Genomic DNA, 15,237 nt, shown 5'->3' on the forward strand with positions numbered 1-15,237 from the left:
TCCCCTGCATCGGCAGGCGGACTCCCAACCACTGCGCCACCAGGGAAGCCCTGGTCTTTTTTTTAACTGTTCCTCAGGGTAAGTGCTATCATACCTATCCTCATCAACAAACACTTAATAGAAGCTACTAATTACAGAACTAGCTTCAAAGATTTCTAAGAATCCCCAGCCCAGCAGTTCACGATGCAGAGAAAAACAAAACTCAGCTTACGAAAATCACTAAAAATTGCCGAGAGCTAAGTCTTCTGAATGAAATAAACTAGGTAATACCATGTATGAACAGAAATGCTGATTTTTCTTAAGGCCTTTGTCTCTCTCATCATGATACAAATCATCACTGAATAAACCACAACTATCACAGCCAGATCCAAGAGTATTTTTTGAGATCTAGAATCCTTTTATTATTTCTACTTTTAAGTAGCATGAGGACCAAACCTTTGATTAAATTCCCTCTTCATTTACTAGAAATTACTCATACTGTACTGTTCTCCAAAAAATGCTTTACATGACTCATAATTATTTAACACAGAAGAAGAAAAAGTTAAAATTGAGGTGGGGGAGAGAGAAAGTGATTAATATTCATCTCAGTGGACCAGGCTAAAATAACTTATTTCGCAGGAAGGTGATCTTCAGCCCCTAATGATGACCATGAGAATGAGAGTAGGAGAACAACTCTAATGATTTTTAAATCCAATTTCATGTTTGCAGACTCTGATATACAATCACTGAGTATTCATGATGTAGTTGGCATTTTACAACAAACGACAAAGGACAGTATTTCCTCCATGCATTTCTCTTCCTTGTCCCATGGACATTTACAAACTTTATGTCTTGACCTACTAAATGCAATGTGTGATCAGGGATTAGATCCTGGATTTGGGCAAGGAGGGGAGGTTGAGAAACAGCTATGAAGACATCAGTGGAACGATGAATGAAATTTGACTATGGACTCTGGACCACTTAATACTACTGTATCAGCGTTACATGTCTTGATTTTGATCATTGTACTGTGGTTCTAAAAGAGAATGTCCTTATTTTTAGACAATACACAATGAATTATTTAACAGCAAAAGGGGACTGTGTACAGCTTACTTTCCAATGGTTCGGAAAACATGCATATGAAGAGGAAGAGACCAAGGAAGAGACCAAGAGAATGACAGAGCAAATGGGGCAACCATAGGTAATTTATGAATCTGAGTAAAGGTTACTTGAGAGTTCCTTGTACTATTCTTGCAACTTTTCTGTGAGTCTGAAACTATAGCAAAATTAAAAGTTACAAAAATATTTTTGGAGTGTGGATGGAACAAATGGTATTCTCCCCCTTTTCTATCTTAAATAGGTTTCTGCTTCCTAGAGGAAAAAAACAGTGAACATTATTAAATGAAAATGGATAATTTGTCAAATTAAGAAGGTAAATCAGACCCTAGGACTTCAGACCTGCATCTTGGCTCTTTTAAGTGATGAGGAAGGTCAGATCCAGGTCAGTAAAATAAGAAAACAGATATGAATCAAAAGTGGGGAAGAGACACCAGAGAGGAAACTGAGACACAAGACAGGAAGTTGATACAACCTTATTTCGGAAACAAGGAAACTCAACTGCCAAAAAGAAAATGAGTTTTCATGGGATAATAGAGTTGAGAATTTTCAGAGCCCTAGTACACTAGCCACTGTACTGTCTACAGAGCATCTAGAGCTGTCCCACTTTTTTACAAGCTAGTAAATTGTCTGATAACCTCTAAAGTCTGATGTAAACACTTCCAATTGTCCTATAGTAAAAGAAACTATTTTGTCCACCCCACACTCGCCCCCCAGAATCCTAGAAAGTGCCAGAAGATATAAATCTTCAGGTAGCAATTAGAAAGGTCTTGTAAACCTATGCTCCCCACTGGGAGTCCACCTAGTCTAGGGATACAACTAAGGGAGAAATATCTGATCATTTCAGAACCATAGTAAGCTCTTATGCCTATATCACTAGAGTCTCCAGGTTCCAGGGGTGGTAAAGAAAACAACTCTATGTAACCCAGAAGGCCTTATAGAAATACGAGAGGTTGCCCAGGATATTCAAGAGACTCGTGCCATCATCTTATAACTACCTCCACTATCCCGACAGTTAACCTGGGTAAAAGGTTAGATTTTCAAACAACTCATCACACAGAATGTTTGATTTCAGTACAACTGGAATAAAACAATAAGGGAGGCATTATAGGAAGAGCACTGAACTTAGAGTCAGAATACCAAGGCTCAAATCCTGACCCTTCTACTTATTAGCAGCATGACAACCTTTCTGGTTGCTCATGATGTTTGCATAGGATAAATCTGCCCTGCCTGCTTCTAAGGGTTGAGGTCTCCCCATGTCTCCTTTGGACCCACCCAGCCATCCAACATGTATTGAGCACTCAACTCTGCACTAAACTCTCAGAAATACGAAGATAGAAAAGCTATGAACCCTGCCCTCAAAGAGCTTAAAGTCCAATGGGGGACACAGATATGTAGATAGAGTCAAGCAACCAAGATGCCATGATAAAAATATGAACAGGGCACAAAAGGGCTGAGGTGGGCTGGGGATTCCACCACTGGTGGGAGGGATACAGGAAAGGCTTCAGAGAAGGTGGGGGTTGAGCTGAGTCAGAAAAGATGAGTAAGTGATTACTAGGGCACTCAACACATTTCTGATGGATAAAATAGATATGGATAGATAGACCGATCCTGGTAGGCAGGTAGAGGAATATATCACTTCAAGTTGATTGAACAATAGTAACAAAGGCACAATGTGAAAGAGTAACTGCAGGTAGAAGACAGCTGGGGATGGAGGAAGGAGAGAGAGAAGACAAGGAAAAAGGCCATCAAGTACCTTGTATTCCAAGCTAAGGAGTTTTAACTTGATCGTAGAGCAGATGCAAATCTACAAGTTTTAAAAATCCCTTTTATGGTTTTATAGTTGAAAGATGAAGATCCAAAAGTAAAATCAACTAGGGCAGTAATCCACCAAGAGAATGGAGTTGGGAGCTGCAATAAGGTTGTAATGAAGGGAAGGAGAATTCACAGGACTTGGAAATAGATCGGATGTGTGCTGGGTTCAAACAGTGATGGCAAGGGAGTTAAGGGTGTAAAGAGACAATATATTTATATGAAAGCAATTTCTAAACTATAAAAACAATTGAAGACTTTTCTAAAGTCCAATTAGATAGTGGCAGAATCAGACAAAAATCCCCGTTTTGTCTGACGTTAATTTTCTTCTACCACAAAGAAATTTTTTTAAAAAATCATAGCTGAAAGTAATAAAAATATCCTCAAAAGTTTTAAAATAAAACTTCATCTGTATTATAGAGAGATTTAATAGATTTTTTTCCTAAGTTTCCCCAGAGTATCAAGGTTGTTTCAAAGACAGGCTCTGAAGAAACAGCCCTGCAACTCATTAGTATTTGACCTTGTGTAAGTTTTTAAACTTTCTGAGCCTCGTATCACTCATTTTTGAAATGGGGGTACTAGTAAGACTTCATACAGTATTGTTTTGAGGAATAAAGAAAATAATGCACGTACTTATTTAGCACAGTGCCTGGCCTGTATTGGGTACTCAGTAATTTGTATCATAATTACTACTAATGTACACGAAAGAGTTAACATGACAGGCCCATGAAGCTGCCTACAAGGTTGGTCCCTGGCTGGGTTCTGGGAACTCGCATTTTGAGAGGGGAGGGCTCTCCCATTCCCAGCACTGATAAGAATGGCTCACTGGGCCTAACCTGTTTGTACAAACCACCTGGCTTATGCTGAACCCCTGCCTTCCTTCTGGAGTCTGGAATTTTCGTACATGCTTAGACAGAGGGTGCCTATGTGACCAGCCTCCAATGAAAACCTTGGCCACTGAGTCTCTAACGAGGTTCCCAGTTAGAAAACATTTCACAATTGTCACAATCCGGTAATGGAGGAATTATATACCCCCTTTGTGACTCTGCTGAGAAAGGACTCTTGCGAGCTTGTGACTGGTTTCCTCCAGACTTGCCCCAGGCACCTTTTCCCTTGCTGATTTTGCTTTTTCTTCTTTCACTGAAATAAATCATAGCAGTGAGGTAAACTCACCACTCAGTCCCCTGAGTCCTCCTAGTGAATTACTGAACCTGGGGGTAGCCTTGGGGATCCCTGACACAACTAGTCTTCCTCAACCTTATAAACTATTGTCAGTTTTCATAACAGAGGAGTGTTGCAGACAAGAAACCAACAAAATTGGTAATACCAAAGTCCAATTATAAAAATGTCCTGATTTCTTAGCTAACAATAGTTGCAGATTTACACGCTACTCGAAATTTTTGTATTCAAATATCTAAACATATAAAAATCTCTCCATTCCTTGTTTTCTCACCATTATTTAACAGGCCTTTTTTCTTTCTTTTTTTTTTTTGCGGTATGCGGGCCTCTCACTGTTGTGGTGGAGCACAGGCTCTGGAGGCGCACGCTCAGCAGCCATGGCTCACGGGCCCAGCCGCTCCGCGGCATGTGGACCAGGACACGAACCCGTGTCCCCTGCATCAGCAGGCGGACTCCCAACCACTGCGCCACCAGGGAAGCCCCAAAAGGCCTTTTTTCTGATTAAACTCCAGTCCTGTTCTTCCCTGGATTCCATCTCAAAACCATGTGGAGGCTCCAGCAGAACGTCAGGTGGTCTAACCCCTGTGTCATTTAGTTCCCTGACCAGAAAGCAAGAGCGCAGTTTCCTTTGTTCTGTGTTATTATAAGAAGAGCAAACAATATAAATCGTCAGTAAGATCTTTTATTGGTTCACTAGAAGATGCAGAAACATAAGCTAGTTGAGAAAGAGCAAGGAGGACAAACCAAAGAATGGCCCACAGCAGAAACGGAAACACAAGTTTTACATGAGACTTGGAAGAAGCAGCTTGACTGAATTTCTCATCATCTAGAACAGAATTTCTTAGCATACTTTGAAAAGTACAATAAACTGTACTTAATAGGAAAATTTTCAGTAAAAGCTTATTGCCATCCTATCGAAGGAGCTGGGGTCCAGAGAACCAGGAAAAGATTGATGTCTGACTCTGTGATTAACTGAGAGTTTTAATAAAGGATGAATGTCACTGAATTGCTACAAAGAAACTAGGAATCACAGATACTAGATCAATCAGTAGACTACCCAGTATTTATTTTAAAAACAGAACTATGAACAACTAAAATAAATATCTCTGGGGCTACCGCAGAATGGCCCCCATGGTTTTTCTAATCCACTTAGAGTCTTACAAGTCTTACACTTTTAACATTTTCTTTTAATACCTGTTGACTCTGGGCACTGGGCTGGCAGGGCCCAGCCCTGGGCTCCCTGGCTGAGGCTCCTGACCCCTGCTTCCACACGTAGGCATCTCTCGGGACAACCGGCACAAGAGCTGCAAGACCGGGGACAAGAGAAAGCCCTACCACAGGAAGTGGAGGTATGAGCTGGAACGCCCTGCTGCCAACACCAAGATTGGACCCCGCCGCATACACACAGTCCATGTGCAAGGAGGGGCAACAAAAATTACCCGGCTTTGAGGCTAGACGTGGGGAACTTCTCCTGGGGCTCGGAGTGTTGTACACGCAAGACAAGGATCATTGATGTTGTCTACAATGCATCCAACAACAAACTGGTCCATACCAAGACCCTGGTGAAGAAATGCATCATGCTCACTGACAGCACACGGTACCGGTAGTGGTACAAGTCCCACTGTGCACTGCCCCTGGGCCACAAGAGGGGGGCCAAGCTGACTCCTGAGGAGGAAGAGATTTTAAACAAAAAACGATCAAAGAATATTGAGAAGAAATATGATAAAAGGGGGCTTCCCTGGTGGCGCAGTGGTTAAGAATTCACCTGCCAATGCAGGGGACACAGGTTCGAGCCCTGGTCCAGGAAGATCCCACATGCCACAGAGCAACTAAGCCCATGCACCACAACTACTGAGCCTGTGCTCTAAAGCCTGCAAGTGACAACTACTGAGCCCATGTGCCACAACTACTGAAGCCCACGCGCCCTAGAGCCCATGCTCCACAACAAGAGAAGACACCGCAGTGAGAAGCCCGCGCACCACGACAAAGAGTAGCCCCCACTCGCCGCAACTAGAGAAAGCTCACGCACAGCAACAAAGACCCAAAGCAACCAAAAAGTAATTAATTAATTTAAAAAAACTTTCAACATAAAATACACTGTATAAATAATTTTTTTAAAAAACAGAAAGAAATATGACGAAAGGTAAAAGAATGTCAGGACTTCCCTGGTGGTACAGTGGTTAAGAATCCGCTTGCCAGTGGAGGGGGCACTGGTTCAAGCCTTGGTCTGGGAAGATCCCACATGCAGCAGAGGAACTAAGCCTGTGCACCGCAACTACTGAGCCTGCACTCTAGAGCCCACAAGCCACAACTACTGAGCCCCCATGCCACAACTACTGGAGCCCGCTTGCCTACAGCCCATGCTCCACAACGAGAGAAGCCACCGCAATGAGAAGCCTGTGCACTGCAGCGAAGAGTAGCCCCTGCTCGCTGCAACTAGAGAAAGCCCTCAGGCAGCAACGAAGACCCAACGCAGGCAAAAATAAATGAATGAATGAAGAAAAAAAGAAAAAGAATGCCAAAATCAGCAGTCTTCTATAGGAGCAGTTCCAGCAGGACAAGCTTCTTGCATGCATCACTTCAAGAGCAGGCCAGTGTGGCTGAGTAGATCACTATGTGCTAGAGGGAAAGGAGCTGGAGTTCTATCTGAGGAAAATCAAGGCCCAGAAAGGCAAATAAATCCTCTTCCCTCCTATCTTAGCTCATATAATAAAGGTGTTTATTGTTCTAAAAAATGTGGGTTACCCACATTACAGCCCTTTTCAGATCACAGCTTCTAGGGCGAGGGAGATGAAAACAAGAACATTTACCCAAGGAAAACAGAGAACTGGGCAGATTAACCCAAACAGGGAAGAAACATAACAGCGAAGTGCTACTGGGCTTACCTAGGAGCTAGGCCGAGAGCTGTCAAGAAGGAATTCTGCCTAGTACTGTCAGAACTTTTATTGTCTCAAGAATTCAGATTCTTACCTTAAAATTCCTGACTTTTTAATATAGTTAACTATTTCTTTTTAACTGTGGGAGGCAAACAAATCTGCAACCATATTTCCAACTGAAGGTCATAAGTTTGCCAATGAACATCAGTCCCCAAGAAAAGAATCCAGGAGGGATCAGAATGCCCAGCTCATGGGAGGAGGGGGGTTCAGGCAGGACTAGCTAACGGGACTAGGCTCCCTGGGCCAGTCAGCAGTAGCCAGAAAGGAGATGGATTCTTCTTGTTTTTTCTTTTTTTTTTTAATTGAAGTATAGTTGATTTACAATATTGTATAAGTTTCAGATGTACAGCACAGTGATTCAGGTTTCTTGCAGATTATATTCCATTATACGTTATTACAAGATATCGGGTATAATTCCCTGTGCTATACAGTAAATCAATGCTAAGTGTCAGAGGCTGGGCTGTTACATGTTGTGACAACCTCTTCATTCTGTCCTTTCTGGTTCTCATGGTGGGGAAGGCTGCTGCCAGGAAAGACAGTGGGTCAGGTTCTGAAGTAAGAGGGTTTCCACTGTTCTCTTTATTCTGCTTAAGCTAAAGCAATTAGGGCACTTTTAACTTTGTATCATCTTTGTATTATCATTTACCATCTTCAAAGTGACTTAACAATTACAATGTATTTCAATTGTATGGGTCCATGTTTCTAAGCAGGTAATGTAGGTTTCTGAGGTTTTTTTTGGTTAGTAAAGGACCACACTTTCCCACGTTTACTGTTACATTCCTATTCTTTTCTTATGATATTATTCAAATTATGACAAATCATTATTATACAGCAAAAAATTATTAACGTTCCCCTTAAAATTTATTTTAGATTTTAAAATAATTCATATTTCTAGTCTTATCTGAAACCCTTTTGGAATCCTCAATTTTTCAGATTTAATAAGTGTAATATAGCACATATACCATATACACTCCCAGTAAGAACTGGACAGCCCCACATAATTAAACACATTACTAATTCTGCACAAACACACACACACACAAATCACACTAAGATAAAGACTAAAAATAGCTTCATCTAAGGTCAGGTTTTGCAACTGAAAGAGTTTTTGAAGTTTGGGTCTTCAGCATTTTGGGGATTTAGGAAGGTGGGTAAAGGACTATAGTCCTAAATTACGTGAACCTGCAAAATTCCACAATGACAAGCCACAGCAGAAATTAACAGAGTTGAGGACCACCAGCAAGAAGCAATGCCATTCTGTCTGTATTGGGGGAACCAAAATACAGAGAAATCAGTGGGAGAAATTAGTGGAAGTAAAACAAAACAAAAACAAAATAAAAATGAGTAAATCCATTTCTGAGGAAGGTGCTCTAGGAAAACAGCAGAATTAAATAAACTAAAATCAAACATCAAGATCACCAACAATCTACTGTAACCAAGTAGACAATGGCATGCGGTCAAAAAGGGCAACACAGTCTCCCAGCCATTCCCTAGAACCCAAGAAAATTTCTAAAAGGGAGGAACGTGGCTGGGCCTGCAGTACTAGATGAGGCACTCCCAAGATGGCAGGAGAAAAAAAGATGGGTCGGAGGCCACTGTATATGCATGCACCTCATCTAGTGGTAGAACCAGAGGCTAAAACAACTGAAAAGCCAGGAGCTGGCTGACAACATGGCCCTCCTCTGCCACCTGCTCATTGACCAGGTTCTGTGAGCCACTGCCCTCTGCTCCCATCAAAGGAACTTTGCACTAGCTGCTCATCACAAAAAAAAGTTGAACAGTTCTGTTGTCAGTCAACTCCACCAAATCACTAAGCAGTTTTAAGTAACTTTCACTTAATAATGAAGAAATATTCATATAAAGTGATGAACACAGACAGCTTGTATGTGCTAAAGAAGACTTTTATACATAATATGATAGTTTATGGAAAAGAGCCATGTACACAACATACTTAATGAATTCCACAAGGATCTAAAACTGATGTAGGGATTTGTTTTCTCTAACACATTAATTCAGTAGGCCGATATAAAATTGTATATCCATGTATATACTAAACCCATAATTACCAGACTTGTGAAAAATGTCTATCCATATCCTTAACTTTATCTTTCAAATCCAAATGATAATAAATCATTACCTGAACTTCATTAACCTAAAGCTTACTCCATAAGATTTGGAGCGTATGCGGAATGTCAGTATTATAAAACAGTATCAACATGGAAAGCAACAAAGTAAACTTTGATTGTCTCCTACCTCTGCCCGACCCTCATAGTAGGTTAACATGGACTCTGTTAGCACAAAAAGTCTCTCTTTGTAGTTTAAGGGTGATGTCTTCTTTTTCTGCTGTGACCTTTTAATAAGAATCTCTTCCAGAATAGTGTTAAAATTCATCTTGGTCTTCTGATCACTGTTTCTCCTGCCATTGAAGATCCCAGGGTTCTGAAGTAAGAAAACAAACAGTTGCAATAAAATGCGGCATGTTAATTATCCAAGAAGGCTGTCATTCCAAATTTACCAAAACAGATTTTACTCTGACCACAGCTAGAGCTGAGGAATGTTACTCCATGCACCTGGACTAAAAATGCCCAGGGCATGAAAGCTCAACCTCCTCTTCTTCCCCAGCCCCATCCTGTTCCTCCATGTCCCTGGATTTCATAAGAAAATCTAATCAAGGTTTGCCATGATGATGATGATTCACTCCTTTGTCCCTCCCTGCCATCCCTTAGCTTGCTGGCACACTCTTCTGCTATCTGACTGCAGGGAAACAAATATCTCAGCAGGAAAAGTACATTTCATTGCCTGCATGGCTGGTTTAGGCTGATATTTAAATTGCCTCAGGATCTTGGTACACAAAACAGACAAGCACACAGGCACGGTAGACTGTGAACAAAATGCATTACCACAGTGGTGGATAGCATTCAATCTCCAGCTCTAGTAAGGATGTAATCTTGATCAAGCATCCTCGCCACCAGAGCCACGAGGATGTTCTCTGATACCTACACTACCATGCTCCACATTTCTCTTCCCTATGGCTCCTGTCTCAACCACAAGAGGAAGGAAACCCACCCAGTTACAGCTAATCCTACTCAGCCAACCTACCCTACACAGCTGCCCCTCAGGGCAGAGCTCACCTGTATAAGGTTCTCAGCCATATATTTGGAGCCCCACGTCTAGACTATCCATGCCTAGACTAATAAGCCTTCTAAAATCCAACAAAATTTAACTCTCTGAAAACCAAAGATACTCAGAAAAGGCCTGAACATTCTTACCTGAGACAAGTTGAATGGACAACAGCCCTTTCTTCCCTGCCCTCCACCACACCCTGACAAGAAGTCATTGTGTATCAAACCACAGAGGCAACAGGAGTCATGTGAAGAGCACAGCCGGGAACCTGATACTGCCAGTGAGGAAGCCTACCATCTTCACGCCCAACCCGACACCTCGGAAACACCCTTGCAACTCCCTATTACTGAACTCTCGTCATCCAATCAGGCCCTCCATTTTCTGGAAAGTTACTTTACAACAGCTTAACCTCTGAATATCATCAGTTTCCTTCATTCATAAAATATGGAGGTAAATACCACAAGGTTACTGAGATGTGGGAGAGAACTTATTAAGAAAACACCACAAAATCATTAATCATTAGAGAAATGCAAATCAAAACTACAATGAGATATCATCTCACACAGGTCAGAATGGCCATCATCAAAAAATCTAGAAACAATAAATGCTGGAGAAGGTGTGGAGAAAAGGGAACCCTCTTGCACTGTTGGTGGGAATGTAAATTGATACAGCCACTATGGAGAACAGTAAGGAGGTTCCTTAAAAAACTACAAATAGGGACTTCCCTGGTGGTGCAGTGGTTGAGAGTCTGCTGCCGATGCAGGGGATGCGGGTTCGTGCCCCGGTCTGGGAGGATCCCACATGCCGCGGAGTGGCTGGGCCCATGAGCCATGGCCGCTGAGCCTGTGCTCCACAACGGGAGAGGCCACAACAGTGAGTGGCCCGCGTACCGGGAAAAAAAAAAAAAAAAAAAAACTACAAATAGAACTACCATATGACCCAGCAATCCCACTACTGGGCATATACCCAGAGAAAACCGTAATTCAAAAAGACACATGCACCTCAATGTTCACTGCAGCACTATTACCAATAGCCAGGACATGGAAGCAACCTAAGTGTCCATCAACAGATGAATGGATAAAGAAGATGTGGCACATAAATACAATGGAATATTACTCAGCCATAAAAAGAAATGAAATTGAGTTATTTGTAGTGAGTGAAGTTAAGTCAGAAAGAGTGAAGTTAAGTCAGAAAGAGAAAAACAAATACCGCATGCTAACACATATATATGGAATATAAGGGGGAAAAAAAAAAGGTCATGAAGAACCTAGTGGTAAGACGGGAATAAAGACACAGACCTACTAGAGGATGGACTTGAGGATATGGGGAGGGGGAAGGGTAAGCTGGGACGAAGTGAGAGAGTGGCATGGACATATATACACTACCAATTGTAAAATAGATAGCTAGTGGGAAGCAGCCGCGTAGCACAGGGAGATCAGCTTGGTGCTTTGTGACCACCTAGAAGGGTGGGATAGGGAGGGTGTGAGGGAGGGAGACGCAAGAGGGAAGAGATATGGGAACATATGTATATGTATAACTGATTCACTTTGTTATAAAGCAGAAACTAACACACCATTGTAAAGCAATTATACTCCAATAAAGATGTTAAAAAAAAAAAAGACGGACACCAACCTCTCAATACCAAAAACTGAAGAGAGCAAATGAATTTATATTCAAACAGAAATAGACCCATAGACATAGAAAACAAACTTATGGTTACCAAAGGGGAAAGGTGGTGGGGATAAATTAGGAGTTTGGAATTAACATATACACACTGCTATAAATAAAATAGATAACTAACAAGGATGTACTGTACAGCACAGGGAACCAGACTCAATATTTTGTAATGACCTATAAGAGAAAAGAATCTGAAAAAATATATATATATAAGTATGTATAACTGAATCATTGTGCTGTACATTTGAAACTAACACAACATTGTAAATCAACAATACTTCAATAAAAATACATACATACACACATAACTAATTTTTTAAGAAAACTGGACACAGTCTCTCTGGAGACAGTCTCTTTTAAAAAACTGGAGACAGTCTCTCTAATTAATATTTTTTAAAAACTGGAGACAGCAGATTTACAAAAACATTGTAAATCAACAATACTTCAATAAAATTACATACATACATAATTAATTAATTTTTTAAAAAAACTGGAGAAATAATAGGCTTGATGCTCTAAAGCAGAAAACGAAGATGAAACAAAATTTCAGAGTCCTCCAGCTCACTCTCCCAACCATTTTCCACACCGAAAAGAACTGACCCATTCAGAAATAAGAATCACAAAGGAACCAACTCTGGGTTAAAAATATCTTTTTAAAATAAAACTCGTAGCTGCAGGTTAAGCCCCTTTTCTCTGTGTCTCCTTGAAGGTGAACACAAGAACACTCTTTTCTTGGGACTTCCCTGGTGGCGCAGTGGTTAAGAATCCGCCTGTCAATGCAGGGGACACAGGTTCAAGCCCTGGTCCAGGAAGATCCCACATGCTGCGGAGCAACTAAGCCCGTGCGCCACAACTACTGAGCCTGTGCTCTAAAGCCTGTGAGCCACAACTACCGAAGACTGTCCACCTAGAGCCTGTGCTCCACCACAAAGAGAAGCCACCACAATGAGAAGCCCGCGCACCGCAATGAAGAGTAGCCCCGCCCGCCGCAATTAGAGAAGGCCCAAACGCAGCAACGAAGACCCAACGCAGCCAAAAATAGATAAATAAATTTATTTTAAAAAGAAAGAACACTCTTTTCTTTACTCTGACTGCTAATTGTTAAAAGTTTGAAAAACTTAACACAGCCTTTGAACACCAACATTCTTTTTTTTTATTGAAGTATAGTTGATTTACAATATTGTGTTAGTTTCAGGTACACAGCAAAGTAATTCAGGTATATCTTTTCAGATTATTTTCCACTGTAGATTATTACCAGAGATTGAATATAGTTCCCTGTGCTACACAGCAAATTCTTGTTGCTTATCTTGAACACCAATATTCTGAAGTAGGTAACGGACACTGTTCAGGTAATGAACACTGTTTTACCAATGAGAAACCCAAACCACCAAGAAGTTACATTCTCTGCCCAATGTTGCAAATCAGAGTACCAGACTAATGGATCTCAGTTTCATGGTCTAGCAATTTTAGCCAAAAGATCTAAAAACTCTTTTTCATCATAAAAAATTCTGCCTGAAAATATATATATTTTATATATATATATATATATTTTAAATGGCTACTAAGGCTACCCAGCCTACTCTCTACACCCTTTCATAACATTTTTAATCAAGGGAACAGAGGTGACTGTGAGTTACCAAATGATAGGATGGTAAGCGGTATAGTAAATAAGAAACAAACAGCCTAGTTATCAGGGTAGAAAAAGGATGAACTCCTTACAGGAAGGAGCAAAGAGTGATTTAAGGTTGTTGAAATTCTCACCTTACTAGGTTAAGCCATGTGAAATTGCCAATGTTCGGCAATATTTTACCTACAAAATCAGCAATACTATCTAATTCAATCTAATACTTGTTAATGCCCTAAGATTAGTAAACTTTAGTTAAAGCCCTCAATTTTGGAATTTATACATCAGAACGCATTGCCTATTACACATCTTGCCATAGGTTTTCGACAAAGTTAGTGCCTGTTTGCAATTTTAAGAAATCTAGCATGAATAAACATCAGACTGACATTTACTTGAGAAATCAAATGTGTGCCTGCCAACAGTACCTGTAGATTACATTTCAATTCAAAAGTACCTAAAATGGGTAGCTACTATATAGGAACAAATCTTACCATGCTCTCTTCTGCAATGTATACTCTCAGCTTAAGCCCCAATTTTATTTTGTATAAGGGGAATTGAGTAGCAGAAACACAAGCAAAGAAGAAAAAAATGCTAGGCTGACTTCAATCAGAATAAAGGGTACATTCTAGGCTCCCCACTTATCATGAATTGGAGCTATTCCAGGATCAGGCAGCTTTGTAGCTCTAGAAGAAAGTAACACTTTAGCCCTCAGGTCTTCCTTGCCTATGAAACAAAGGCACCCAGGGATAACCTGTATTAAAGTCTTGACTGTGTCTTCTTTCAACCAACTGATATTGTAGCAGGCTACAAAGTTTTGAGTAGCCTTGTCTGGTGACCTATTGAACCTAGGTCTAGATAAGAGAAGACTCAAAAGGTCAAAAGGCAAAAGTTACAGAGGCCAGCTGACTTATCTCATCTTTCCTGGTCCCCATCCAGCCCACTGCCAAATGATGGGTGATCACAGTGCTGTACTGGGGGCCAAGTGAACCTGGAAATAGACTGAGCAGTGCTGCACTAAGGATAGTTGTTTCTTATTGTCCATATAATACAGGTACATGCATTGATTTAACATGTGCTCTTTAAGACAAGTTTGGGTTTCACAATGAAGGTCCCCACTGTGGTCCTTGGCTATGACTGTGGTTGAGGGCCTCCTGGCTGATAAAGAGGAAGAGAAAAGAAAGAGAGAGAAAAAGAACAATGGATGGAGAAAAGAAACCATGTGTAATACTGTTACCCGAAAACTGGACTTGCCTCTTGGTGGGTATTGAGCCAAAAGACAGAACCAAACCAAAGAGCAGAAGGAAGGATTTATTTCTTGCAGCAAGTAAAGAGGACAACAGGGATATTTCCCAAAGCGGTGTCTCCCCAAACAGCAAGATTGGGGCTGGAGCAAAGAGAATTCAGCATAGAATTGCGGAAAGGTTGACAGAGTCCAGGCACTAGTTGACTGAAGTCAGAAGGGTCAGCAAAGGTTGAAATCATCATTCCTTAGGTTCTAGTTGATCTGGTGGTTGAACCCTCAAGAGGGTGCGCATTCTGCAAAACAGCTCAAGAATGTGCTTCAGGCTAATCCTTACCTTTGAAATCGTAAACTGATATATTATGGTTAAGTTATCGCCCTGGCCTGGGAACAGCTGTTTGTTTTTGCCTTCTTTTGCTCCCTTAAAATCATTAACTACTGAGACCTATTCTTCTGCAAGGGCAAGCATGGTGGCTGGGCTTAGATCACAAAATGGCTTAGGCCTAAAAGGGCCGGGTTCTCTTCCTCTGGGGACCCCCACCCTATATGCT

At 41.1% G+C, this 15,237-nt stretch overlaps 1 protein-coding gene and 1 pseudogene across 5 annotated transcripts in view; one reads left to right on the plus strand and one right to left on the minus strand.

Annotated features, from left to right (window-relative positions):
* Positions 1–15,237, minus strand: part of TEC (tec protein tyrosine kinase) — a 160,947-nt gene that overhangs the window by 104,480 nt on the left and 41,230 nt on the right. For all 5 annotated transcript variants that reach the window (XR_004350023.1, XR_004350022.1, XM_032632693.1 and 2 more), the window contains exon 2: positions 9,276–9,461. Coding sequence is in view for 3 of the 5 variants with exons in the window: in XM_032632693.1 (XP_032488584.1) it covers positions 9,276–9,413 (138 nt within the window). In the remaining 2 variants the exon portion in view is untranslated. The remainder of the gene's footprint in view (positions 1–9,275; positions 9,462–15,237) is intronic.
* On the plus strand, positions 3,923–6,765 carry LOC116754488 (annotated as a pseudogene).

Source organism: Phocoena sinus, chromosome 5 (assembly GCF_008692025.1).
Source record: "Phocoena sinus isolate mPhoSin1 chromosome 5, mPhoSin1.pri, whole genome shotgun sequence".
Taxonomy (NCBI): Eukaryota; Metazoa; Chordata; class Mammalia; order Artiodactyla; family Phocoenidae; genus Phocoena; species Phocoena sinus.